Source organism: Muscardinus avellanarius (assembly GCF_963383645.1).
Source record: "Muscardinus avellanarius genome assembly, chromosome: 12".
In the NCBI taxonomy this organism is placed as follows: domain Eukaryota; kingdom Metazoa; phylum Chordata; class Mammalia; order Rodentia; family Gliridae; genus Muscardinus; species Muscardinus avellanarius.
In genome coordinates, this window is record NC_137798.1 from 104,799,828 (window position 1) to 104,826,794 (window position 26,967).

General features: G+C 52.4%; 1 protein-coding gene across 12 annotated transcripts in view; it reads left to right on the plus strand.

Moving 5' to 3' along the window:
* The window catches only part of PPP2R5C (protein phosphatase 2 regulatory subunit B'gamma), a gene marked incomplete at both ends in the record, with an annotated part of 152,059 nt that overhangs the window by 118,395 nt on the left and 6,697 nt on the right, over positions 1–26,967 (plus strand). For 5 of the 12 annotated variants that reach the window (XM_080706787.1, XM_080706791.1, XM_080706792.1 and 2 more), the window contains 8 exons: positions 2,889–2,948; positions 4,572–4,680; positions 6,821–6,874; positions 14,851–15,021; positions 17,709–17,836; positions 20,855–20,956; positions 22,540–22,612; positions 26,150–26,266. In XM_080706787.1, coding sequence (XP_080562913.1) covers positions 2,889–2,948; positions 4,572–4,680; positions 6,821–6,874; positions 14,851–15,021; positions 17,709–17,836; positions 20,855–20,956; positions 22,540–22,612; positions 26,150–26,266 — 814 coding nt within the window. Of the gene's footprint in view, positions 1–2,888; positions 2,949–4,571; positions 4,681–6,820; positions 6,875–14,850; positions 15,022–17,708; positions 17,837–20,854; positions 20,957–22,539; positions 22,613–26,149; positions 26,273–26,967 lie in introns of all 12 variants that reach the window. The other 7 variants (XM_080706794.1, XM_080706797.1, XM_080706788.1 and 4 more) reach the window with 5 other exon arrangements.

Sequence of the window (26,967 nt, forward strand, 5' to 3'; positions counted from 1 at the left end):
TCAGGTTATTACACGGCCAGGCGTGGTGGCACGCTCCTGTGATCCCATACTTGGGAGACTGAGGCAGGAGGATCTCAAGCTTGAGACTGATTCAGCCAATATTGAGATACACCAACCCAGCGAGACCCCGTTTCAAAATGAAACTGAAAAATATGTCTGGGGCATAGCTCCGAAGTTCAGTCCCCAGTACAATCAATCAGTCAGTTATTAAACCAACAAGCAAAAATCAGGGCTAGGACTGAAGCTCAGAAGTCGAATACTTCTGGGCTCCATCCCCAGAATACACACACAGAATTCTCGCACCTGATTTACTGTAGCTCTCACCGAAGGGTCAGTGCTAGGTTGTAGGTTGTTCTAATTCTTTCCATTGTAGCATACAGATACTCAGAGGCAAGCATGACACTTAGATTCTTGGTTCGGTCCGTCATCATGTCATGTGGGGAAAGTCAGAACGACCTTGAGAGCTGTACTCAGCTCTGCTGCTCTGTTTAGTCAGGTTGAGCATCGCAGTCTCAAACCCAGAACATTACAAAATGTCAAACATTTTGAGCACCGGCACGATGTCACAGGTCGGAAACTCCACACCTGACCTCCCAGGGCAGGTCACAGTCAAAACGCAGGTCCGGTGGTGTGGACACGGGAGGCTGAGGTAGGGAGCCGCCTGAGCCCCGGGAGTGTGGGTCAGCCTGAGCGACAGTGAGCCTACCTCAAAATCGCCTTTGTAATGGAAAAAATAGACCAGAGCATACTAAAAGTGTTGTATAAAATTGCTTTCCTTTTACACCTCTGCGTAAAAGGTGTATGTAAAACAAATTGATTTCTAGCTTCGGTTTGGGTCCCATCTCCAAGATTTTTCATTATATGTATGCCTGTGCTCTAATCTCTCTCTCTCTTGGAGCCGGGCGTGGTGGCGCACGCTTGTAGTCCCCGCGCTTGGGAGGCTGAGACAGGAGGATCGCGCAGGTTCAAAGCCAGCCTCAGCTACTTAGTGAGGCTCTCAGCAACTTAGTGAGACCCTGTTTTCAAGTAAAGTATAAAATAGGTTTGGGAGTGTAGCCTGGAGGTAGAAAAGCCCCTGAGTTCCACCCCCCAGTACCACAAAAAAATAAATAAAATCTCTCGTGTAAGAAAAAATATTTTGAACACATTTGGTTCAGCTTATTGAACATGTCAATATAAAGGTCTTATGTGCAACTTCTCACCCCAGTCAGTCTGGTAAACTTGAGTGGACTTGTTCTGGATAACTCGGTGCCTACCCTGCACACGGTACAGCACAGGTCAGATGGGCCAGGCCACCGCAGGCCCTCCCTGCTGCACCACCCCACGGCCGCCAGTGGCGCCCGGGCTGTTCCCCAGCGGCCAGGGCTCCTCGGGGAGGCTGCCCGCGCTGCACGGCTGTCCACGCAGCCCACCAGTGTGGCACGCTCGGACTGCCTCCGCTTCCCGAAGCGGCCAGTTTTCCTAAGGTGAGGACTCCCATCCTCTGTCCGCCGAGGCGGATACACGGACAGCGCAGATCTGGGGAGGGACCTCTCCAACAAGCGGGTCCCAGCCCGACTGCGAGAGCAGGAACCCTGGCTGGCTCTGCGCGGGTCTCCCATGTTGCCGCCCATGGGAAGGACGACAAGGAAACTCTATTTTTCCCTTTGTTTTAACTACTTAAAGTGGAATTAATAAAATTAGGAAAGAAGGGTTTGTCTGCAAGAATGTCCTTACATTGACTTAGCAAAGCCACAGGGCTCGTGGCTGGAGCATGGAGGTGGTGGCGCGGACTAGGAGCCTCGCCCTCAGGCTAGAGGGCGCCGCGCGCGGAACTGAGCCACGCCCCTGGCCCGGCGCTTAGACCACCTCAACCATGTCAGGGAAAGTGAGCGAAGCCAGCGGAGCCTGCCTGCGGGTCCAGGTGTAGAAGGAAATCGCTCTTCCACCCAGACACATGCAGAGGACTGGCTTCTGCCTGGTGGCAGCTCTGTGCTCTGGGGGCACATCCCGGGGCCAAGCAGGGGCCGGCTTGAAGCTGCCCCTAAGCATACCCCTCGTGCGAGTGTAGACCAGCGCTGGGGAGCCTGGGGGCGGCAGGCACCCTGCTTGGGGGATCTCGTAAAAGATCATTTTCTCAATTCCTGACATGGCTCTATTCTCTGTCCTTGTCCCTAGTTCATTCAGCAGACGTCCTGTAAGAATCAAACAGATGCCAGGCTCAGTCTTGGCACCAGGAACGCAGTAGCAAGAAGTCCTTGTCCCAGCCTACAGGGAGACAAGCTGGCACAGAGTGGGCACCTGGTGTGGGAGCGGCCCTGGGAGCTCGGGCAGGGCAGCCCAGCAGGCAGGCTTCCTGAGGAAGGGAGCCAGGGTGCGGGCCGGCGCCTTGGGAACGCGGCGCTTGACGCACCCCGGCGACGTCAGCAGGGACACAGCGCTGCACGAGAGGTGTTGAGGAAGGAGCACCGCTTGCAGGGACTGCTAGATACCCTAGGATCTCACCTGGAATGCGGTGCCCACGTGTGCCGGAATGCAACCAAAACTCAGCAGGATCAGTGGCCGGTAAAGGCCGGGCATGTGCACGGTCGCGGAGCAAAAAGAACAAAGTTAACAGGTGCCCCGGGCGGCTGGAATATGGGCTGGCTGTACAGCCCTTTCCATTCTGTAGGCTGCTAGAAATGTCTTTAGAGAAATTCTCGGGAAGAAATGTGAGCAAGCCGCGGCCTGTGCCTCGCGGCAGTATGGTCTGCAGGCTCTGAAGAGCCCTCGGGCAGGCCCTCGCGGGTGCGTGGGCCACCTGCTTCCTGGCTCCCGGCTCCTCCACCCAGCCTTGTTTCTTACCCAGAGGCCCCGAGCCTTCCCGTCACCTCGGGGTCCGCTTCTCATGGGCAAATTGTGTTTTCCAGGTTTATTTATGAAACAGAGCATCACAACGGCATAGCAGAACTGCTGGAGATTCTGGGAAGGTATGTGTGCATCCATGGCTGGCTGTGACTGTCGCGGGTGAGGTTCTGTGCCAGAAAATCCAAACCAGACCCTAAGAGGGTGTAAGCAGAGTGTCGCTTAAAGAGGAGGCTGACGCGGCCTGGCCGGGACCCCCAGCGGCAGCGCCGGCTCAGCTCTTGGCTCGAGGCGTAGACCACTCCCTGCACCTCAGCATCGTGTCTGTGGCATTTGCAATACTTCCTCACAAGTGGCGTTAAAAACAGTTGCCCTAGGTTGACGCTCGGTGCTTATTAGACTGCGTTTGAGGGCGATGTGTCGTGTATTAACGTAAAAGCTGACATTCCAAGGTGCCTTGATTTCATACTTGCTTATGCATATGGCAAAGTAATGGATACTTTTAAATCTTCGTTCCCTCAGCCCTAGTAAAGCGCACGTTTGCTTGCTATCGTTTTTTAAAATCAACAGCTATAGTTGTTTTTTGCTTTTGTTTTGCAGTACTAGGGATTGAACCCTACCTCCGAACTATGCTCTCAGCCCTATTTTTTATTTTTATTTCGAAACAGTGTCTCGCAAGGTTGATGAGACTGCAGTACTTGCTGAGGCTGTCTCAAACCTGCGCTCCTCCTGTCTCACTCTCCCAAGTACTGGGATTACAAATGTGCACCGCGCCTGGCGTACACTTTGTATTAGACCCAAACCGACTACTTCCAGAGTTCCCGAGGGCTTGGGGTGGCTGAGCTTGGTGGTGTGTTTGTGGGGGCTCTGGGGCACCCATAGTGGGGATGCCCATTTCTGTGCTGGATGTAGGGGTCCCTGCAGCACTGGAACACAGAATCTTCTCTCACAGACACTATCGTCAAAGTGGAGGTGGGGTCTTGGTCCTGTCCAGGCATCCCAGGAGAAGCTTTCTTTGCTGCCGTAGGCATAGTTGAAAGAGCGTGTGACCTCACGGAGACTGCGTGGCCGGTTTCGGCCTGGCCAGGCCTCCCTCTCAGTGCGAGGTGGCGCGTGGTTGAGGGCGTCCCTTCTTTGTTGTGTGAGCTGGGCCACACCACTTGTGTCAAGCGGAAAGAAGGCTCGTGTTCCATCCTCGGTTGTCACCAGGGTGGCGTGCCCTGGGCAGAGATGGAGCCCCCAGCACCCTGAGCTGCTTCTCCTTCCAGCGCTGGGTCCCCTGTGCCGACAAGCACGTCGCCGTTGGCGCCCCTGCTCTGAGACTGAGACGCGTTAGAGCTGCTCTCACCGCGCCGTAGCTCTCAGAAACATCTAACTGCATTTGCCTGATCATAAAACCAAGTCGGAGAGCTAGCTGACGTTGAGATAGCTTGACCCTGGAGGTCCTCTGGCACGAGGGAGCGGCTTGCTCCCTGGTGTGTAGCCAGCCCCGGCTAGGCACGCTTCTGGATCTGTTGCCCGCGCTTGAGCGCAAGCCTGGACTGCCCCGGGTCTGTGGGGTCGGGACGTTAAGACTCCGTACTTCCTCGGAGGTCATTTTTTCCTACTGATAACATCCTTCTTCTGAAACGCATACTCTGCACACTGGGTTTTTATGCTGACCCCCAAAACTGAAAGAAAAACAAGATATTTGATTATAATCGAAAATGTGTAAATATTCCAACTTTGAATACGTTTTGTCTTCACAGTATAATTAATGGATTTGCCTTACCACTAAAAGAAGAGCACAAGATTTTCTTACTGAAGGTGTTACTGCCTCTGCACAAAGTGAAATCTCTGAGCGTCTACCATCCCCAGGTAAGCGCTTCCTCCCGTCACCGCGGCGGCTTCTCTGCAAGTGTCATAGCTGGAAGAAGAGCGTAAAGAGAGTCCTTTCAGGACACCTCGAAGACTGAATTGCACAGTTCGTTTTAAGCGTGGAGTAAGGCGCAACTGTCCCTTTGAAAGGGGTCACGGAGGGCTTGTCAGGAAAGCTTCGCGGCGTGCTTTAAAATGTAGTACCTTTGCTGGACACAGTGGCCTAAATCCCAGGACATGAGAGGCTGAAACAGGAGAGACTAGCTCACACTATCTTAGTGAGACCCTGTTTTAAAAATAAAAAGGCTGAGGGTAAAACTAAGACATAGAATGCCCCTGGGTTCAATTCCTGGTACCAAAAAATAAAATCTAGCACCTAAAGACAAAAGCCTATTAGTCCACAGCCAACGAAATAGCCTGGGACAAAGTGTTTTGTTTTTTCTTTAAGCTAGCTGGCATGGTAGTGCACACCTGTCATTCCAGCGCTTGGGAGGCTGAGACATGAGTATCACAGGTTCACAGCCAGCCTCAGGAACTTAGGCCCTGTTTTCAAAATAAAAAATAAGGCCGGGCATGGTGGTGCACGCTTGTAATCCCAGCACTTGGGAGGCTGAGACAGGAGGATCACACAGGTTCAAAGCCAGCCTCAGCTACTGAGTGAGGCTCTCAGCAACTTAGTGAGACCCTGTTTCCAAATAAAATATAAAGTAGGTCTGAAAATGTAGCCTGGAGGTAGAAAGCCCCTGGGTTCCATCCCCAAGACCACAAAAAATAAAGAATAAAATAGGGCTGGTGATATACCCCAGAGGTAGAATGGCCCTAGGTTCAATCTCCAATGCCACAAAGCGGGGGGGGGGGGGGGTCCAAGATTGGAGAAATCTATTTTCAGGTGTCTGAAGAACTGGTCAGTAACTGGTTACTATCTGGTTAGTTGGCTGGGTTCACCTGGGGCTGGGCTTCCCCTCGCTCACAAGGACAGGACGTAAGCTGTGCTGGTTCAGCCCCGCGCAGGCAGCGCACACATTCACTTTTACCCATCGTGGGCCCGCTAGCAAACGGGCTCTCCATTGTGTGTTAAGAATGCACAGGACAGCTGGCATTGTGGCACACGCCTGAAATTCCAGTACTTGAGAGGCTGAGACAAGAGGACTGCAGATTTAAGGCCAGCCTCAGCAACTTAATGAGACCCTCACTAAGACCCTACTTCAAATTAAAAAATAAAAAGGGCTGGAGTGTGGCTCAGAAGTAGAAGCCACTAGGTTCAATCCCCAGTATCAAAAAAAGATGCTCAGTACTCGATTCTGCCAGGCTCACTGGGAGTTTGTAGCGTGGGGTAAATTACAGAAAGCACATTCTTTGATTCTAATTGCTATTAACTGCTAGTATTTTTACATCCAGCCAATTTGTTGTCATATTATCTTCTGCAAAAAGGAATTAAAAAATCCACAAGGTATCTGGGCATGGCAGTGCACAGTTATAATCCCAGTACTTGGGAAACTGAGACAGGAGGAGCGCAGTTTCAAGGCCAGCCTCAGCTGCTCAGTGAGGTCCTCCACAACTTAACTTCACTAAGTTTATAAAGAATAAAAAATAAGGCTGGAGGTGTAGCACAGAGGTAGAATGCCCCTGGGTTTAATCCTGGTACCACAAAAAAAAAAAAAGTTCGCAAGGAAAATCTTGTCACGCTGGATTAACTTGGTGTTAGTCCAAGAGATCATTCCTAGCCAGGCGTGGTGTCGGGAGGCTGAGACCAGAGGATCGCAGGTTCGTGGCCAGCCTCAGCTACTTAGTGAGGCCCTCTGCAACTTAGTGAGACCGGTTTCAAAATAAAAAACAGGGCAGGGGGTGTAGCTCAGAGGTTGAATGTCCCTGGGTTCCATCCCCAAACCCGCAAAAAAAAAAGAGAGGGAGGGAGCAAGAGAGAGATGTTTCCTGACTCCTTTCTTGAGGGTTTGGGTCCATCGCTAGCCCATGGGAAGAGCGGGCTGGGGAGCACGGTCCGCCCTGCTGAGTGCCCCCCTCAGCGTCCCCAGAGCCCGGGGCGGGGCTCGCCCTGGCCGCAGCCCGGCCTTGCGGGGACCCTGGGGACAGCAGCGTGTGGTGCTGACTGGGACCTTAATACTCTGCCGTTGCTTTCCAGCTGGCCTACTGTGTCGTGCAGTTTCTGGAGAAGGACAGCACCCTCACGGAACCAGTAAGTGAGGGGCTCTGTTGCCAGGCGACCCCGGAGGGGGCGTCTCTGATGGCGCCTTACCCGCTGCCCTTCAGACGGCTCGCCCCAGAATCTAGGCGACACTCCTGCTCAACACGACTGCCTTCGTGTTGCGGCTTTCGGAGGACCGTGGTTTCGGTGGCGGGTTCCTGGGCTGCAAGGCTGGTGGCGTGTGGCCAGCACGCCTCGCCTGTGCCGCACTCTGCCTGCGATGGTACGGCGTGAGCACCGAGCCACACGCCTGGCCGGCCACAGCGCGTCCCGGCCACAGGTGGAGGCAGCGCGGCGGGCGCTGGAAGCACGGGCTTTACCCAAGAGCTTAAGTATCCAGAAGGCCAGCTAAGCGGGCTCTCCTATGACCTCTGACTTACCCGTGAACGCCGGCTTACCACCATACCGTGTGGACCTCTGATTCTCTTGGCTTACGTTTGCTTGTGTATCGTACGGGGATGGAACCCGGGAGCATTCTACCTCCAAGCCACACTCCCAGCCCTGTTTTATTTCTTATTTTAAAACAGGATCTCGCACCAGGCGTGATGGCGCACACTTGTAATCCCAGCGCTTGGGAGGCTGAGACAGGAGGATCACACAGATTTGAAGCCAGCCTCGGCTACTTAGCAAGGCCCTCCACAACTTAGTGAGACCCTGTTTCCAAATAAAGAATAAAAAATAGGGCTGGGGTGTAGCTCAGAGGTAAAATGCCACTGGGTTCAATCCCCAGTACCAAAAAAAAAAAAAAAACCAGGGTCTAAATTAACTTGCTAACTTGCTGAGGCTGGCCTCAAATCGGTGATCCTCCTGTCTCAGCCTCTCAAGCACTGGGATTACAGGCATGTACACCACACCCAGCTTGTCTTAGCATCTTATATTTATAAAAAACAAAAGTGTATCATAGCCAAGATTAACAGTGAGACATGTCAGATGACAACGTGTTTGGGTTTTTTTGGTTTATTTTGTGGTAGTAAGGATTGAACCCAAAGGCGTTCTACCTTCGACACTCCCAGACCAATTTTATTTCTTATTTGGAAACAAGGTCTCATTAGGTTGATGAGAGTTTCACTGCTTGCTGAGGCTGTCCTCAAAACTGCCATCCTCCTGTCTCAGCCTCCCAAATACAGGATTACAGGAATGTGCCATCACACCCAGCTCAACTTAAGCATTTGAATATGCTTTTTAAAACAGCTTTATTAAGATATAATTCAGCCAAATTATATTAATTATATTATTTATTATTTTATATTATTATATTATATTAATTTTATTATTTATAATTATATTACTTACTAAGATATAATTCAGTACTAGGATTGTAAGTGTGGTGGCACATACTTGTAATCCTAGTACTTGGGAGGCTGAGATAGGAGGATCACAGGTTCACAGCCAGCCTCAGCTCCTTAGTGAGGCCCTCCACAACTTAGACCTTCTTTCAAAGTAAAGAATAAAAAATAGGGCTGGGGGTGTAGCGCGGAGGTAGAATACTCCTTGGTTCAGTCCCCAGTACTGCCCCAAAAAAGATATAATTTATATACCATACAGTTCTCCCATTTAAAGTATACAATTCAAAGATTTGTGGTATATGACATTATTACTATTCTTTAATTATGGTAAAATATACACATATACGGCATTTTGTGTTTTTAGCCATTTTAACTATAATTGAGTGGCATCAATCCCATCCACAGCTTGCACGGCCACCACCACCGTCTGTCCCCACGGCCTTGCCTTCGTCCCCAGCAGACTCCGTCCCCAGCAGATGCTCCGCCTCTCCTCCCCAGCACTGCGCCCCTGAGCTGCCTCATAGAGGAGGAACATGCGCCATCTTCCTTTTGTGTCCCGGTCCAACATCTGGCAAACTATGTCCTATCATAGCTTTTTTTTCCAGTACTGGGGCTGGCTGCGAGTCTGCGATTCTCCCATCTCAGCCTCTCAAGTACTGGGATTACAAGCGTGTGTCCCATGCCCGGCCCAGCTTCATGACTGAGTAATATTCCATTGTGTAAACAGACCCATTTTGTTCTCCTTTTTTTTATTTATTTTTTTATTTTTTTGCGTTACTGGGGATGGAACCCAGGGTTATTCTACCTCTGAGTTACACCCCCAGCCCTATTTTTTATTCTTTAATTTGAAACAAGGTCCCACTGAGTGGCAAAGGGCCTCACCAAGTAGCTGAGGGTGTCCTTGAACTGCGATCCTCCTTTCTCAGCCTCCCGAATGCTGGGATGACACGCGTGCGCCCCACGCCCAGCCATTTTGTTTTCCATTTGTCCCCCGGTGAACATCTGGGTCATTCCCATCTTTCGGCCCCTGTGGATGTGCTGCTGTGCAGTGGGTCTGGGTATGTGTCCGAGTCCCTGCTCTCAGTTCCTCGGGCTGTGTCCCCAGAGTAGAGTTGCCGTATCGCATGGTGGTTGCATATTTAGCCTGTGACAAGCCGTTCTCCACAGCCACAACACCTTGTCACACTTGGCCCAGTGGTTGGAAAGCAGTGTGCAAAGAGGCCGGGCTTCTCTACATCCTAGCAGTGCTTGTTTTTCTTTTTAATAATGTTATGATGGGCTGGGCGTGGTGGCGCACGCTTGTAATCCCCGCGCTTGGGGGGCAGAGACAGGAGGATCGCACAGGTTCGAAACCAGCCGCGCGCGCTGGCTTAAGAGACCCCGTTTCCAAATAAAAATGTAAAAATAGGTCTGGGAGTGTAGCCCAGAGGGGTAGAAGGGCTTCCAGGAACCCCAGTACCACCAAAAAAAAAAAAAAATAGGTCTGGGAGTATAGCCCGAAGGTTGAAAAGGCCCCTGGATTCCACCCCCAGTACCACACACACACAAAAAAAAAATGTTATGATGGGCCAGGTGTGGTGGCGCACACTTGTAATCCCAGCATTCTGGAGGCTGAGACAGGAGGATTGCAGTTCCCAGCTAGCCTTAGAGGGCCTTACTTAGTGAGGCCCTTTGCAACTCAGTGATACCTGGTTTCAAAATAAAGAATTAAAAAAAAAAAAATAGGGCTGGAAGTGTAGCTCAAAGGTTGAATGCCCCTGGGTTCCATCCCCAGTACGGCAAAAAAAAAAAAGATTAAAAACTGGCCTGCCGGCCTCGGGGGTGTGCGGTGACAGCCTATTGTAGCTCTGACTGCGTGTTTTGTGTTGATTAGTGATGCCCCTTTGCATGCTTGCTAGCCATTTATATATCTTCTGGAGAAGTATCTACTTCAGTATATTTCTCATGTTTTAAAATGAGCTCTTTTTATTATTGAGTAACAAAGTAAGGCGTGTTGGTGCCAACTTAAATGTTTGAGCTGATAAGCCAGATGTGGTGGCCCACACCTGTGATCCCAGTACTTAGGAGCCTGAGACAGGAGGATCCAGGTTCGCAGCCAGCCTCGGCTACTTAGTGAGGCCCTCTGCATCTTAGTGACACCCTGTTTCCAAATAAAAAATAGGGTTCGGGGTGTAACTCGGAGGTTGAATGCCCCTGGGCTCAATCCCCAGTACCAAAAAAAAGGGAAAGAAAGACGTGGACAGAGAGGGCAAGCCTGGCCTTCTCCCCGCGATGCCTCCTCGTGCACATCCCTCGTGGTCCACCAGGCCCCAGCACACTCGCTCCCGTCTCCTGCCACCCACGCCCCTGCCCGCGCCCGGCCCCGCCCTGCTGCAGAGGGAACTCGGGCACAGATCCGCCCTGCTCCCTCTCCCTCCCGAGGGTAATCTACAAGCTAATCAAGTTGGTAAATATTTTTAATTCCATTTATGTCGTCAGTAGCAAAGCACATATAAGTTTAGGAAACGGTGGCTTACTTGCACTTGTCTGAAGGGGGCGGGAGACAGTGCCTGGCTTGCGCACGGTGCGCAGAACGCTGCCGAGGTCCAGCAGGATCAGGGGCAGAGCCCACGCACCTGCCCGAGACGTCCAGCCAGGCTACTCCAGTCTGAGTTCCTGCTGCACAGTGGAGTAGTGGTGCCGTCCTGCCTGTGATTTTCTGTATGTTAAAGGCATTCAGGCCAGGCGCGGTGGTGCACGCCTGCAATCCCAGTGCTTGGAAGGCTGAGACAGGAGGATCCCAGGTTCTAGGCCAGCCTGAGCAGCTTAGTGAGACTCAGCAACTTAGCCAGACCCTGTTTTGAAAAAAGAAAAAAATGTTTTAAAGGGCTGGGGGTCGGCCTGGTGTGGTGGCGCACACTTTTAATCCCAGCATTCGGGAGGCTAAGATTGAAGGATCGCTGTTTGAGGACACCCTCAGCTTCTTAATGAGGCCCTTTGCAACTCCATGAGACCTGGTTTCAAAATAAAGAATAAAAGATAGGGCAGGGGGTGTAGCTCAGAGGTAGCGTGCCCTGGGTTCCAGCCCCAGTACACACACAAAAAGTAAATAAATAAAATCATTTGGTCCCAAGGTAAATCTCTCCCCTTGAAATTCCCGTTAGGAAACCCAGAGGCCGTGCTGTCTGGCATCAGCGGTGACAGTGTGTCAGCTGTGAGAGCCGGTATAAACTGGTGAAGGTGTGGGCTACCTGTGTCCCCGCGCCCCCCGTGACTCTGAGAGTCCGTTTTTAAGCATGATTCATTAAAAAGCTGCTTTTACCTAGGACACATATTGCCCCTTTGTCACCCGTAATCTGTATCTTCCACGTGTACATCATGAGCCGCACTCAGGAGCTTCCTGGGCACATCAAACACATTTGCTGTCATCGTAAGGATGGGCTAATGGGACAAACCTGGTGGCAGGTCTTTCCCTCAGGGAGTGCTCAGGACTCGAGCCGTGTCCGCAGGTGTGCCCACGAGGGCTGTGTGCCCTCCGGCGCGCTTCCAAGGAAGCTCAGGGCACGGCTGGCAGCCAGGCTCAGCACCGCCCGGGCAGGGCACACAGAGGGCACAGGCAGCTGAGTCGCTGGGTGTCGGTCGCCCTCACCCCGGTGGCACGGACGAGTCCAGTGCGTGACCCTGAAGCCAGCAGCGCCTCCCCGGGAGCAGAACCGCACAACTTAACACGTTTCTCCTCCTCCTGTCACACTGACGGATGCGAGGAAATGGTGGGCGATGGTGTGACTCACGTCACCTGTGCTCTTAACAGCTCTTCCAGTGCACAGAGAGGTACTTAACAAATGTCTTCTAAGTAACTGACATCATAATTCCAGCTAAAAGTGGAAAGGAAGTTAAATGATGCGCTTTTAGAAGTAATCCTCTTAAAGACCATTGTGTTGTCAGCCGGGCGTGGTGGTGCACACTTACAATCCCAGCATTTGGGAGGCAGGGACAGGAGGATCGCAAGTCCATGGCCAGCCTCAGCTACTTAGTGAGGCCCTCCACAACTTAGGAAGACCCTGTTTCAAAATAAAGAAGAAAAAATAGGGCTGGGGTATAGCTCGGAGGTAGAATGCCCTTGAGTTCAATCCCCATTACCACAAAAATAAGTAAATAAAAATAAATAAAAGCCAGGTGTGGCGTCATATGCATGTAATCCCAGTACTTGGGAGGCTGAGTCAGGAGGAGCACAGGTTCAAGGCCAGCCTTAATAAGTTGTGAGACTTGTCAACATAGACCTTGTTTCCCAATAAAAAATAAAAATAGCCGGGTGTGGTGGCGCATGCTTGTAATCCCTGCTCTTGGGAAGTGGAGACAGGATCATGTAGGTTTGAAGCCAGCCGTGCTGGCTTAAGAGACCCTGTTTCCAAGTAAAAAAGTATAAAAATAGGTCTTGGGAGTGTAGTCCGAAAGTCGAACGGTTTTCAGGAACCCCAGTACCACCAAATAAATAAATAAATAATAAAAACGGTTTGGGGGTGTAGCTTGGAGGTAGAATGCCTCTCGATTCAATCCACAGTACCACAAAAATAAATAAATTTTTAAATAGGCAAATAAAAAGGTCTGCAGAGGCGGATGTGGTGTCCACACTTGTCATCCCAGCGTTTGGGAGGCTGAGACAGGAGGATCATGGTTCGTGGACAGCCTCAGCGACCTAATGAGCCTCTGCAACTCAGTAAAACCCTGTTTCAAAATAAAGAATAAAAAATAGGTCTGGGGGTATAGCTCAGAGGTTGAATATCCCTGGGTTTATATCTATATTATATATATATATGTATATGTATGTGTGTGTATATGTGTATATATATAAAAGTCGGGCATGGTGGCGCACACTTGTAATCTCAGCATTCGGAAGGCTGAGACCAGAGGATCGCAGTTCGCGGACAGCCTCAGCTACTTAGTGAGGCCCTCTGCAACACGGTGAAACCTGGTTTCAAAATAAAGGATAAAAAATAGAGCATGGGGTGTACTTTAGAGGTTGAATGCCCCTGGGTTCCATCCCCAGACCCACAAATATATATATATATATATATATATATATATATATATATATGTATGTATGTATGTATGTATGTATATAATATGTCTATGTCTAAATTTATATATATTTATATTTATTTATATTTACATAGACTGCTCAGAGCTCAGTCCCCGAGTACCAACTAAATAAACACTAGAGTTCTGTGAAGCAGGACTTCACGTGAGGTTTTCCGGGAGCTCAATGCCAAGTGCATCGAACGCTTCTTTAAAGCACTGATTTGTGCTTGTGCCACTGTGTGTACAGGGGTATGTGCATTACGTGTGCTTCTGTGTACATACCTGCTTGAGATCATTGTGTTTTTGTTTCTGTTTTTGTTTTTGCGGGTCTGGGGATGGAAGCCAGGGGCATTCTCTCTCCGAGCTACACCCCCAGCCCTATTTTTTATTTATTATTTTGAAGCTGGGTCTCACTGAGTTGCGGAGGGCCTCACTAAGTAGCTGAGGCTGTCTGCGAACCTTGGTCCTCCTGTCTCAACCTCCCAAATGCTGGGATGACAAGTGTGCGCCACCACGCCTGGCTTCATTGTGCTATTTTAGAACTAAGATAGCTGAACTCTAGAAATCCTGTTAATCTGCCTTGAGTCCAAGCCCGGCTTTTCTACTGGTCTGATTACGTGGACATTCGGAAAGTTACAGGAACATATAAAGAAAGCAAGGTCGCCCGTGGAAACCCTGTCCGGCCGGCCGGCGTGGGCCAGGAGCATGGCGGCACATCCTCCCTGAGAACGCCGCTGTGGCGCCAGGCACAGGTGCTCCAGGCTCAGCTGCCCGGGCCGCCCACCGGCCCGCGACTGTGGGCACCTGCGGGCCAGCCAGCAGCATCGGCCTGAGAGTGTTAAGGAACTGAATGTGCTGAATTCACACTTAGTGTGCGTGTACACACAACTACAAACAGCCGATTGATTGGAGAAATAGATCGTGCGTATGTGTATGTCGACAGTAACTTCAGAACCAGTTGCCTCTACACTGGGCTGCCTAGATGAATTCCTGTGGTCTCCACCGAGCCCCAAGAGCTGTGTTTTGTCCTTCCTTTCTTTTATTGAACCCAGGAACATTTTACCTCTGTGCTATACCCCTAGCTCTATTTTATTTTTTATTTTGAAATAAGGTCTCACTGTGAGGCAGCTAAGGCTGGCCACAAACCTGTGATCCTCCTATCTCAGCTTCTCGAGTACTGGGGTTACAGGCGTGCGCCACCATGCCTGGCTTGATATACTTTTGTGTGTGTGTGTTTGTGGTACTAGGCATTGAACCCGAGGGCATTCCACCTCAGAACTACACCCCCAGCCCTACTTCTTATTCTTTATTTTGAAACAGGGTCTCACTAAACTGTAGAGGGCCTCACTAAGTAGCGATCCTCCTGTCTCAGCCTCCCAAGCTCTGGGATTACAAGTGTGCACCACCATGCCTGAGATGGTGGTTGGCCAGAGTGAGTGGGTCATTACAAATTAAAATTGTATGACTCGGAAGTACATAAAATACGTAGGTGCCAGTTACTGAACTTCCACGCCTCCACCAGGAATACGACCCGTCATCCTTTGTGGCTGGGGGGGCACCGCTGTGAACGCGCTCTCCACAGAGGCCAGGCTCGGGCTTCACTCCCTGGTGTTTCTTTTGTAGGTGGTAATGGCACTTCTCAAATACTGGCCAAAGACTCACAGTCCAAAAGAAGTAATGTTCTTAAATGAATTAGAAGAAATTTTAGATGTAATTGAACCATCAGAATTCGTGAAGATTATGGAGCCTCTGTTCCGGCAGCTAGCCAAGTGCGTTTCCAGCCCGCACTTCCAGGTATGTGGACTCGGGCACTGTGGCCAGACTGTTTCAGACCGTTCACTTTGGAAGTGAAAGGGTTCCGTGTAGACCTGCTCGTGGTGTGATTCTCATGGAGTTTCAAGGTAAAACTCAATGCTAAATTGTGCTGCCGAAGGAGAAACTAAAACTTTGACCCTAAAAAATGCACTTCAGGCCCTTGTCCTCAGAGCTGTGAAGAGCAGCTTTTCGCTGTCGCCAACTCTTGGGGCTCACCGTGCTGCCAGAGCGCGGGGCCTCGTCTCCACAGCCGGCTGAGCCACGGTGACGTGCTGTGACAAGCAGAACCTCTAGCTTCCAAAGTCTGGCCCCATGGACACTGTCTCCCATTACACTCCTCAAAAATCAGTGACTCTGAGCCGGGCGTGGGGCACACGCCTGTGACCCCAGTACTTGGGAGGCTGAGACAGGGGGATGACAGGTTCCAAGACAGCCTCAGAAAGTGGTAAGACTCATCAACCTAGCGAGACCCTGTTTTCAGTAAGAAATAAAATCGATCTGGGAGTGTAGCTCAGAGATAGAATACCTCTGGGTTCAATCCCCAGCACCACACACACATGCACACACACACACACGCACACACACGCACACGCACACACATACACGCACACTCTAGTGTTTGTGGGTTTTCTCACTGTCAATTCCCAACCAGGAAAGTGCCCTTTGTCAGTCACTTTCCTTTCCCTCGTCTTCCTCACACCCTCCAAGCCGGCCTCCGCTCCTCTCTGCCTGGCCAGCCTCACTGCCTCCGCGTGCCGCCAGCCTCCATCCTTTGCATCGCTGAGCAGGTGTTTAGTGTGCATTCGTCACGGGCACCCGGTGAGTCAGGCCCCCTGGGCTCCTGGGTGCTGGAGACCAGGAAGCTACGCAGGCACAGCCTTCTTGGTGCTGCGTGCCCAGGGTCATGTGCAGGGCCAGGGGCCGCGAGGACATGTGGGAAGTGCCCCACTCCGGGAGGAGCGTCCAGCACATGGGGCCTTCAAGATGGTGTAAAGCCAGGTGCGGTGGCGCAGTCCTGTAATCCCAGTACTTGGGAGGCTAAGACAGGGGGATCACAGGTTCAAGGCCAGCCTCAGCAACTTAGCAAGACCCTGTTACCAAATAAAATTTTAAAAAGAAAAGGGAGAGGCATAGCTGAGAAGTAGAATTCCCCTGGGTTCAATCCCCGGTACCAAAAAAAATTTTTTTAATATAATAAGGGTTGGGTATAACTCAGAAATAAAACTCTGGGTTCGATCCTTTGTGTTCGGTCCCCAGTACCACCTCCAAAAAAAGATGGTATGAAAGAGGTCACTGCCATCCATAGAACTAGGATGAGACGGCGCAGCGCCTGAGGGGCCGGGCTGTGCGTGGAGGGCGGCGGGGGCCGGTCAGGTGGCCGAGCCACTGGTTACGGGAGGAGTGAGGGTGCTCTCTTCCCTTGCAGACAGCCCAGTTACTCCAAGTTTAGAAATTGGTGGATGTTTTCACAGTAGCAACTAGGACAGGAAAATGGTGGTTTTTCAAAATTGATGGTGCTGGGCCTGGGGTGCAGCCCAGTAGCAGAGCACTTGCCTAGCGTGCACGGGCCCTGGCTTCCATCCCCAGTACTGCAGAAGAAAGCAGAGCAGGTGTGAGCAGTGTGCGCTGGGCATGCCGGCCCGAGCACAGGGCGTTAGTGGACCAGGGAGAGAGGAAGAGGTACCGAGAGTTCCCGGGGACGGGACCGCCTGCCCAGATGCAAAAATAGCTACCGATACGGGCGACGCTGAGCTGCCAGGAGAGGAGTGGCAGAGGTGTCGCCGCGGAGCACTCTCATAAGCGCCTGTGACCGGAAGCAGTGGAAGCACACTGGGGAGCAGAGGTGCTTGCGAGGGCCGCAGGAGGACGCTCGCTCCGTGGGCCAGGCAGCGCAGGGGGCCTTCGCCTTCCACTGCTGGCTTGGGCCCAGCCCCCGCTGTCCTGCCTGCTGCCCCACTTTCCCTCCCAGGACCCATCTTGGCTTCTGCTTCTCAGAGAACCCAGATCAGCACAAAGAACATTCTAGAAACATATAAAAGAACAGCTCATCCTTAATTTTTAGATATCTTTTCATCAAAAAAAAAAAATTGCTCCGAGCGCCTGAGGACTGCTGGATGCACGTGCTGCAGATGTGCTGCAGATGTGCGGGCAGGCAGCGTGGGGAGGAGCAGCTGTGCCGGGAGCGCGGTCCTGGCGCCCCCTGGAGACAGCAAGGAGGGCAGTGGACGGGAGGCCCGTGGCTTCTCACACTAGCCCTGAGCTTCGCGTGAGGAGACTAGGGCTGCAGGTGAAGGTGCCGCTCGGGGCCTCCGCGCCAGGGCTGCACTTGGAAGCCACGGCCCGTGCCTCTGCGCTCCTCGCCCTGGCACGCCGTTTCCAGCGAGCCCCGTCGCCGGGCCGGCGGATGGCACGGGCTTCCTTGCCCTCTGCCCTCAGCGTCTAGCCCGGAGTCTAGCCACAGTGCTTCCTTAACAGGTGGAGAAGTCGTGGCGACGGTCTTGATCTCTGGGTATGCAAGAAACTCTGCTGCCCCTGTTGTAGGCTCTTCAAAGTAACGCTCTAGGATATCCTCTGACCTCTCGTGACTTACTGTGTTTCACGCTAACGCTGTTTGCCTGACGCTGTGCGCTCGAGCGTCTGGAGCAGTCCTTCTCCTCCCCTTGCAGGTGGCGGAGCGAGCGCTGTACTACTGGAATAACGAGTACATCATGAGCCTCATCAGCGACAACGCAGCCAAGATCCTGCCCATCATGTTCCCGTCCTTGTACCGCAACTCCAAGACCCACTGGAACAAGTAAGGGGCGCTGGCCCTCTTCCCGCCAGCCTTCAGTTTGTATGCTTTGCTACTGTTGCACTTAGCGCTGAGTCCAAATTTCAGTATCAGTTGAAAGTGGCGCCAGCCTCTAAGCTGTGCAGACGCGTGGGCTGGGCCTTTGTCGTGCTGCCTCCCGGTCCCCAGCGGAGGAGGAGGCCTGCCGTCTGCACCCGCTCCTTGCTGGTCTCAGTAGCAGCCCCGTCCAGGCTGTCCTGGGTGGCCCTGGGAGTCGAGGTCACCTGGCCTGGGGGCTCAGTCCCTGCAGGAGCCCAGCAGCCACTTCCTGATTCTCCCCGGGCCCTGGAGCTCCTCTGTGAGCCCCAAGGCGCCCTGCTGGGGCACTGCCTGCGCCAGGAAAGAGCAGGTGGCCCGAGGGACCAAGAACATTCACTTGTTCGCTCGATGAGAATGAAGAAGTCAGTCCACACAGGGGCAGCCTTCCAAGACCTTAAAACACTCCATGCGTTGTATGTTTTCATCATAAATTAGAATTGAAAGCCAGGCCTAGTGTGATAACACACAACCTGTAATACCAACAACTCAGGGAGCTGAGGTAGGATCACGAGTTCCAGGCCCACGTGAGCAACGTAACAAGACCTTGTCTTAAAATAAATATAAAGCCGGGCGTGGTGGCGCACACTTATAATCCCAGCATTCAGGAGGCTGAGACAGGAGGATCGCGGTTCACAGCCAGCCTCAGCTACTTAGTGAGGCCCTCTGCGACTTAGTGAGACCCTGTTTCAAAATATTGGGCTGGGGGTGCAGCTCGGATGTAGAATGCCTCTGGGTTCCATCCCAGAGAAAGAAAGATAGAATAAAAAGTAGGGCTGGGGGTGTTGCTTGGAGGTAGAATATACCTGGGTTACATCCTCAATACTACAAATAAATAAATAAATAAATAAATAAATAAATAAATAAATAAATAAATAAATGAATAAATATGAAAAAAGAAAAAGGGTTAGGAACGGAGCTTAGTGGCAGAGCACCCTGGGCCCAATCCCCAGTATGGGGGTGGGGAGAAAAAACAGAAAGTCGGTGGGATTTGGAGCTAAGTTCCTTGGGTTTTTAACTGCTGCTGTGGTGTTGCCCACATCCGTACGGGCCATCCAGGCCCTGTTCTCTCCTGGGGGCTCTCTCATCCCACAGTCAGGTGACAGCCTCAGCCGGAGCTCAGGGACAGCTTGGGCCTCTTCCCTCTCTAGAGAGGCCAGGGAGCTAAGTGTTCAATGGCACCGGCCACTGAACTCAGGTGCCTCGTACCTCTGAGCTGTACCCCAGACAGACCTTTTTTATTTTTATTTTGAAATGGGGTCTTGCTGAATTGCTGAGCTGGCCTCAAACCTGGGCTCCTCCTGTCTTGGCCTCCCAAGTCCTGAGATCGCGGTGCAGCGCCACGGCCAGTTGAGCGCTAAGGTTTAGCAGAACTGCCTGACAGCCATTTGTCCTCCACCTCTGTCTGCACTGATGCTGTTTGGGTTTGTTCTGAGCTATGCCCCCATTGCTCCCTGTTTTATTTTTGTTTTTAAACAGCGTCTTGCAAGGTTGCTGAGAGGCTTACTAAGTTGCTGAGGCTAGTCTTGAACCTGCAGTCCTCCTATCTCAGCCTTCCAAGTCCTGTGGTGTGCCACCAAACCCTGCTCAACCCTGGCATTATTTAAATTAATTTTTCAATTCTCAATAAATAAGATTGAAAGGAGCCGGGCGTGGTGGCGCACGCTTGTAATCCCAGCATTCAGGAGGCTGAGACCGGAGGATAGCAGTTCACGGACAGCCTCAGCTACTTAGTGAGGCCCTTTGCAACTCAGTGAGACCCTGTTTCAAAATAAAGAATAAAAAAAAATTGGGCAGGGGGTGTAGCTTTGAGGTGAAATGCCTCTGGGTTCCATCCCCAGACCTGCAAAAAAAAAAAAAAAAAAAAAATAGGGCAGCCGGGCGTGGTGGCGCACGCTTGGGAGGCGGAAACAGGAGGATCGCGCTGGTTCGAAGCCAGCCTTGCTGGCTTAAGGGACCCTGTTTCCAATTAAAAAATGTAAAATGGGTCTGGGAGTGTAGCCCGGAGGTAAAAAGGCTTCCAGGAACTCCAGTACCACAAATAAATAAATAAATAAATAAATAAATAAATAAATAAATAAATAGGCAGAGAGTATAGCTCAGAGGTCAAATGCCCCTGGGTTCCATCCCCAAACCCACCAAAAAAAAAAAAAAATTGAAAGGCACCCGCCATTAATGGGGAACGAAGTGTCTTTGTTACTGTTCTTTATGAAAATTTGTCTAAAATATATTTTTCCAAGTTTCAACTTTGTGGGGGGGGGGCAGGTACTGGGGATGGAACCCAGGGGCATTCTACCTCGGAGCTACACCTCCAGCCCTCTTTTTTTTGTTTCTTATTTTGAAGCAGAGTCAGCTGTGGAGGGCCTCGCTAAGTAGCTGAGGCTGACGGAGGACCTGCAATCCTCCTGCCTCAGCCTCCTGAGTACTGGGACTACAAGCGTGCGCCACCATGCCTGGCAAATTTCAACACTTTTTATTCAGTTTCCAAGCAAGGTGGTTTTTGGCTCCTAGCAGCAGGAGGGGAACTTAGCGCCTCAACTAGAATCTATGGAACCATGTGGTTGACTTTAAGGAAACAAATAAGCCGGGCATGGAGGCGCACGCTTTCAGTCGCAGTACCTGGGAGGCTGAGAGGAGGATCACAGGTTCACAGCCAGACTCAGCTACTTAGTGAGGCCCTCTGCAACTCAGAGAGAGACCTGGTTTCAAAATAAAGATTAAAAAATAGGGCTGGGGTGTAGCTCAGAGATGGCATGCCCCTGGGCTCCATCCTCAGTCACACAACACGCACACTCTTATACACTAGCAGGCTTTTCATGCTAAATACCAGGACCCTTGTGGACCGTGGACTGCTGAAATGCGCAGGGCCTGGGGAGTGTGAGAGGAAGGGGGCGGAGAGGCGGGAGGGCAGGGCGCTCGGCCTGAGTGTGCCCGTGCTCTCTGCAGGACGATCCATGGCCTGATCTACAACGCGCTGAAGCTCTTCATGGAGATGAACCAAAAGCTCTTCGACGACTGCACCCAGCAGTTTAAGGCAGAGAAGCTCAAGTGAGTGTCCGCTCGCAGCCGCTCCCGGGTGTGGGGGGGGCTGGGTTTGCCCCCGCTCGCGGCCGCTCCCGGGTCTTGTTTTGGGGGGGGTTGGGTTGGTTTTTTTCTTAATCCTAAATAAACTTTTTCTATCATTTTACCCTAAAAAACTTATTCTTTGCTTTAAAGCAAAACTGGTCCTCTCCTACTTAGAGAGCAAATCAGAACTTAGTTATACGCCGACTTCAAAGAGCACGTTTAAAATAAGCTGGCCGCCTCTATCACCGAGGCATCTCGCATCCCAGAGTCTAGCATTCAGGACTACCATAGGGGAAGCAAAGGCTATCGTGGAGTAATTTATCGTGTTTATTGGCAGCAATTCGAGTTACATACTGAAAGTTTATAGGAGAGAGCAAGAATCTGGGGCCGGGCGTGGTGGCGCGCCCCTGTAATCCCAGTACTAGGGAGGCTGAGACAGGAGGATCCAGGTTCACAGCCAGCCTCAGCTATTTAGTGAGGCCTTGTTTCAAAATAAAAATTAAAATGGTGTTGGGTGTAGCTCAGAGGTAGACTGCCCCTGGGTTCCATCCCAGTACCACAAAAATTGAAAGAAAAAGAATCTGCATTCCAACGTAGCTGTCTTGGGGTCTTCATAAACGTGGCCTGCCTCTGTGCCTTTGAGGGCAGCCTGGGTCTAAGGCGCTCTGTCCCCAAGCCACGACATAGTCGTGTGAGTGAGTAGTACTCTGCGGAGTTGAGTGTGGACCGTGGCACACTTACTGCTGGGTGCCGCGTGAGCTGGCTGGCAGAGGACCTGGGGCGGGTCCAGTCCGACCTCTGTGGCCGGCGCCACTTCTCCATTCTGTAGACGAACGCTGCGGTGCCACCTCCACACTGCTCCAGCTTGCTGCTTCTGAGAGCAGTGAGTTAGAAAACGAAGTTCTTGCCTTCGTGGGGTTTAGATTTTGTATAAGAACAAACAAAAAAGAACAAAACACAGACGAACAAAACAGCGTGTGCGAGACGAGGGACGAAGCGGCGTGGGCCGCGTCGCGGGCGGCAGGGAGCGCTAGCATCAGGCCTTGGCCAGGGCGCGCCCTCGGGAGCACCGGCGCTCCAGGGGGCCCTGCGCTCCTGCCGTGCGCTCTCCGGGCTCACCCCACAGTGCGGCCCGCGGGACTCGCATTGCCAGCGGGCTCAGGCCCGGCTGCTGCCTCGGTCCTGCTCCGTGACACCCGTGGCGCCGGCGTGCCAGCCCTCGCCACCCCTTCTTTATTCTGGGCGGCGACTCGCTTTCCAGTGGTAAAGTGCCTCACCAAATAGATGGTTCTGTGCAGACTGATCAGAAGCGCGGGGACCGAAGGTTATTGGAGGTTTTTCTGAAGAATTTAAACTCTCGGGTTTGTTCAGTTCTAGCATTTTTACTTTGTTTAACCTTTACCTCTAGAGCTTGCCAGTGTTTAAGTGTGCTGGGAGGTGTGTGGGGAAAGATGAGACAGTAACAAAGGGACAGGCGCCCGCTGGGGCCGGGAGCCCAGCCCGCTCCCGTCGTGCGCCGGGACGTGACTCAGCGCTGACATAAATGACTCTTTACTCTTTTTCAGAGAGAAGCTAAAAATGAAAGAGCGAGAAGAAGCGTGGGTTAAAATAGAAAATCTAGCCAGAGCGAATCCCCAGGTACTAAAAAAGGAATGATGTGAACATGCCAGGGTGTTACTTGAATGTTTTATAAGATAGGAATATGGCTTCGCCAGGGAGGGGAGAGCGATTTCACTAACACTGTATATGAAAATGTCTACAATAAAAACACAACTTAACTTTGTAACCCTTCTCTTGTACAAGTACTTATTTTGCCCTGCAGTGTTTTTACCACAGAATTGGCATTTATTTGTTTTCTCTGTTTTTTAAGTAAGGTGTGAATCTTAGCAGTATACTGTGGTAAAAAGAAAATCAGGATCTCGCCTAGACTCCAACATGCAATTTGCTTTCTCACATGCCGAGGATGCTGCAGCTCCTTTTCTTTTTAATACCAAATTAATACTAAATGAAAGGAAATTCTGTTTGAAATTTGAGAGATGAAACTGTTGTCCTGTCGTCTGCAGCTAGGTTTCTGTGTGCTCAGCCTTTCGTGGTTAACATCTGCTGAACTCTGCCGCTTCACCACTAACCCTCCTTCCGCCCCAGCCAGTACTGTCAGCACGCTCCTGCAAGGTGGCGGGCGCCGAAGGTTCCTGAGCTGTCACGGTGCGAGCTCTGGGCCGACTCGGGGCTGCCGGGGTCTGGAGGGCTTGTGGTTGTGGTCTCTTAGTGTGTACACAGGGGTCCAAGTGAACGGAGCATTGTGATTATTACAAATGTCTCTTCCCGTCCCGTGTGCCGAGGCGTGGTTATACCAGCGGTACTTACTGAAAGCTGTTTGTCTAAGTCTTTGCCATACTGAGAACTTCCAGGCTTTTCTCAACTCTTCAGGCAAGGAAACGTTTTACTAATGATTTCTTTTGGTGAGAAATGCACATAAATAATTATTATCTAGGTTGGGATGCAGGTTTTCAAATCTGACATTTAATGAAAGCGATCCCTAGATACAACGTTGACAGTAGGTATTTGACCTACATAACGGCGTGGCAGCCTGTGTTCCCTGTGATAAGACTCTATCAAGAGACTTAACCCATGGGAAAGCTGAATGGCACTCTCAGTGTACATCTTTGATCCCACCCGAAACCGCGGCCGGCTTTCTCCGCCGGCACTGTGTGTACACTCGGAGAAGTGCTCTGTGGAGAGTCTCCCCAGAAACTTAACTGACGCAGATAACCGTGGGTGCCTGCCTGCCTTAGCAAATACAAGTTGTGTTGAACGTGAAGTTAGAGGACTGGTACTTGTTTTAAAATGTGGTTAAACCATAAGTCTGGGGCAGATTAAGGTGGTTTGGCTCTGCCTGACGTCGCCCCCCGGGGCTTTGATTTCTTCTGTGGGGCCCTAGGCTAACGGGGTGCAGACAGATGTCCACTCAGTCAAAGCCAACAGCCTTGACAAGCTCGCCAATGAGATATAAGTCAGAGCGTCTGGTTTTATTTACTTTGCCTAGAATTGGAAATCGCCTGTTGTGCCAGGCATGGTGGCACACACCTGTATCCCCGTGCTCGGGAGGCTCAGACCGCTGATCGCGGGTTGGAGAGCAGCCTCAGCCAGAGTGAGACTCAGCAACCTGGCGAGACTGTTTCACAGTAAAAATAAAATAGGGCTGGGGGTAGCTCGGAAGTAGAATGCCCCTGGCTCCATCCCCAGCATTGCAGAAAACGTACGCCCCTGCTGAATCCCGCCAGGGGCCGTTTCTGTCGTGATGGCGGAGCCGGGGCCGTTCAACGTGGTGCCCTGGTTTCACTGCAGTGCTGCAGCAGCCGCTCTTCTAAAGTAGACACCCTTCTCCTGACTCGCCTGAAGCGGCTGTTCCTCTCGGCTGCTCTGGGAGGGTCTGCTGAGGCATTGTGTGGCGGGTTTGGCGCCGGCGCCCTGTATCTGCTCCCGCTGTCCTCACTCCATGTCTGTGTAGAACCATCGTGACTCAGCCCCTCGTGTCTGTCTGCATGCCCCGGCTCCAAGACATGTGTCTCTGAAAGGAAAATACTTCATGAGTTAGTGCCTCAGGCTGGAAACATGGCCTCAGGCCTGCTTTGCGTTCTCTGGAGAAAACCCTTCCTACACTGACCGCTGCCCGCCAGGCCGGCCAGGACCACCACCCGTTGGCTGGGTGACGCAGTGTGTGATCTTCCTGCAAGTAGATGGTTGGGCCTGGAGCTCGGCTCTCAGCTCAGTTCTGCTTTGTTGAGCGTTGGTGTCCGGCCGCATTCTGAGTAAACCCCCAGCCCGGCGCCGTCTGCCCACTGATCTCCACCCCTGTGCCTGCCTCACCTTCCACCGACCCAGATTTGTCAGGCGACAGGCATACGCCCTGCCAGACCATGGGGGACTGGAGCCAGGGTGCCTCCAGTTTTACCCCAGTTGTTTTAGGAGATGTGAAAGCTTCCTTGAGGCCTTTTAATATTGCATACAGTTTAATTTTTGAAATCCTGGAACACTGAATATTTCTAATAGACCCAAAGAGGCCATAGAAGATAGCCTGCCTTTGGCGGGACCCTGTGAAGGCCTCTGTGTTTCCCAGGTGTAACTGTGGGGCCCGGGGCAAAGGGTCTGGGCTGGCTGCACCTCCTGGGAAAGGTGCTCATGGGGACTCGCTGGTCCTCACACCTGCTGTGGGCAGCGCCCCACGGTTCCCTGTGCGGCTCCAGCTTGTGACCACTGCGAGGTCCTGTTCTTTCCTGAGCGCCAGCCAGGGCTGGGACCCTCTCCGAGCTCTAGCTGTGGCGGGTTCCATGGAATTCGCTGGGTTTTCCTTGAGTCACCACACGCTGGGACATTGGTTTAGTCCCTTGGTTAGCCAGCTGAGGAGGCCACGGTGATATGTCTCCCACCTGACCGCGAGGTGCTTGAGGACAGTGCTGGGCATCCTGAGCGGTGGGAGCGTCTAGGAATGCAAGATGAGGTGCCGCAGGCCGTGTGCAAACTGGCTGTGCAGCCACTGGGCCGCGTGCCGGCGACAACGCGTGTCTTCATAGAAACCGCGGGGCCCCCGGGGAGGCAAGGAAGACGCCCAGCCCAGGTGTGGACCCACCTCCAAACACTGTTGGAGGGCTGTGGACAGCCACTGGGCCCAGCATTGAGAGGGGCAGGCAGGGCTGGGGCCGGGGGCGGCCTCGGGGAAGAGAGAGGCCAGGAAGGACTGAGAGCAGCCCAGGCCCGGGGATGGCTGTGTTCAGGCATGTACATCAGCAGAGCCCACAGGAGGAAGCTGAGACGTGGCTTGGCTCTGAGAGGCGGCCAGTGACTCAGGCCGGCCGCTCCCCTGCAGAGTGAGCAGAACCAGACATGAGGAAGAGGCGGGAGCTGGCTGCCCCGTGCTGGAGGGAGTCCTGTGGACAGGCCCACTGAGGCAGACAGGAGGAGGCGGGTGCGGCTGGTCGGGCCCGGGTCTCTCCCGGGCTGCCCCTCCCCCAGGTCTCCCTGCCTCCGCCAGATGGCTGGCTTTCTGGTTGTGGCAGGCGGCAGGGCCAGGGCAGCAGCGGGGGCTTTGTGCAGGACAGGGCAGGGGAGACGGTTCGAGAGCCCTGGAGCGCAGCCCGCACCAGCAGAGAGTGACTCCCGCACTTTGCATTGCAGTACACAGTGTATAGCCAAGCCAGCACCGTGAGCATGCCAGTTGCCATGGAGACAGATGGGCCTCTGTTTGAAGATGTGCAGATGCTGAGAAAGACAGTGACCGACGAGGCTCGTCAGGTAACCGTGCTGAGCACCGCGCTCAGCGGGGACGTGCCCACCGCAGCTTTGCCTAAGAAACGTGTGTCATTCAGCGGAAGCATGGTGGACGTGTGTGCCGTCCACTTAAGCTAAAATTATCATTTTTTTTACTCTTCTAGGAACTCCTTTACATGTAGGTCTTCTCAGTGGCCAGATTCTAGCAGCAGCTTTTAACATTAAGCACATGCCTGCGATCTGTCTGATCCCAATTCCTAACTGTTCTTCAGATACTCTAACTTGAGCAAAACCGAGAGCCGTGCAGTAGCGTCCCGCCTCCTGATCCCTGCCCCTCTCGCTCCTGCTCCAGCCCAGGCACTCCTCAGCTCCTCCAGCAGGCACAGAGCCCGCACACACCGCTGGCCAGGCCGGCCTCTGGCAGGAGGAGCACTCGGGCAGCACCCGCGCTCCAGCGGCTTCATCTCCATCGTGGTGGGAATAAACGTTTAGATCACCTCTGAGCATGCTCCCCATGGAAAGACACGTGAACGCACGTGCTCCTGAGTGGGCCTGGGGACACTGGCTCTCCTAACCTGCAAGCCTCAGCCCCCTGACCCGCAAGAAGGTCCCAGAGACTCCTAGCACTCAAATTCTGCAGCGTGGAAAGTGAGCGGCTCGGGCTGCCTGGTGCTGTGCTCTGCAAGTCCTGTGGAGCCCGAGGGCTCACTCACCATGCTGACCTT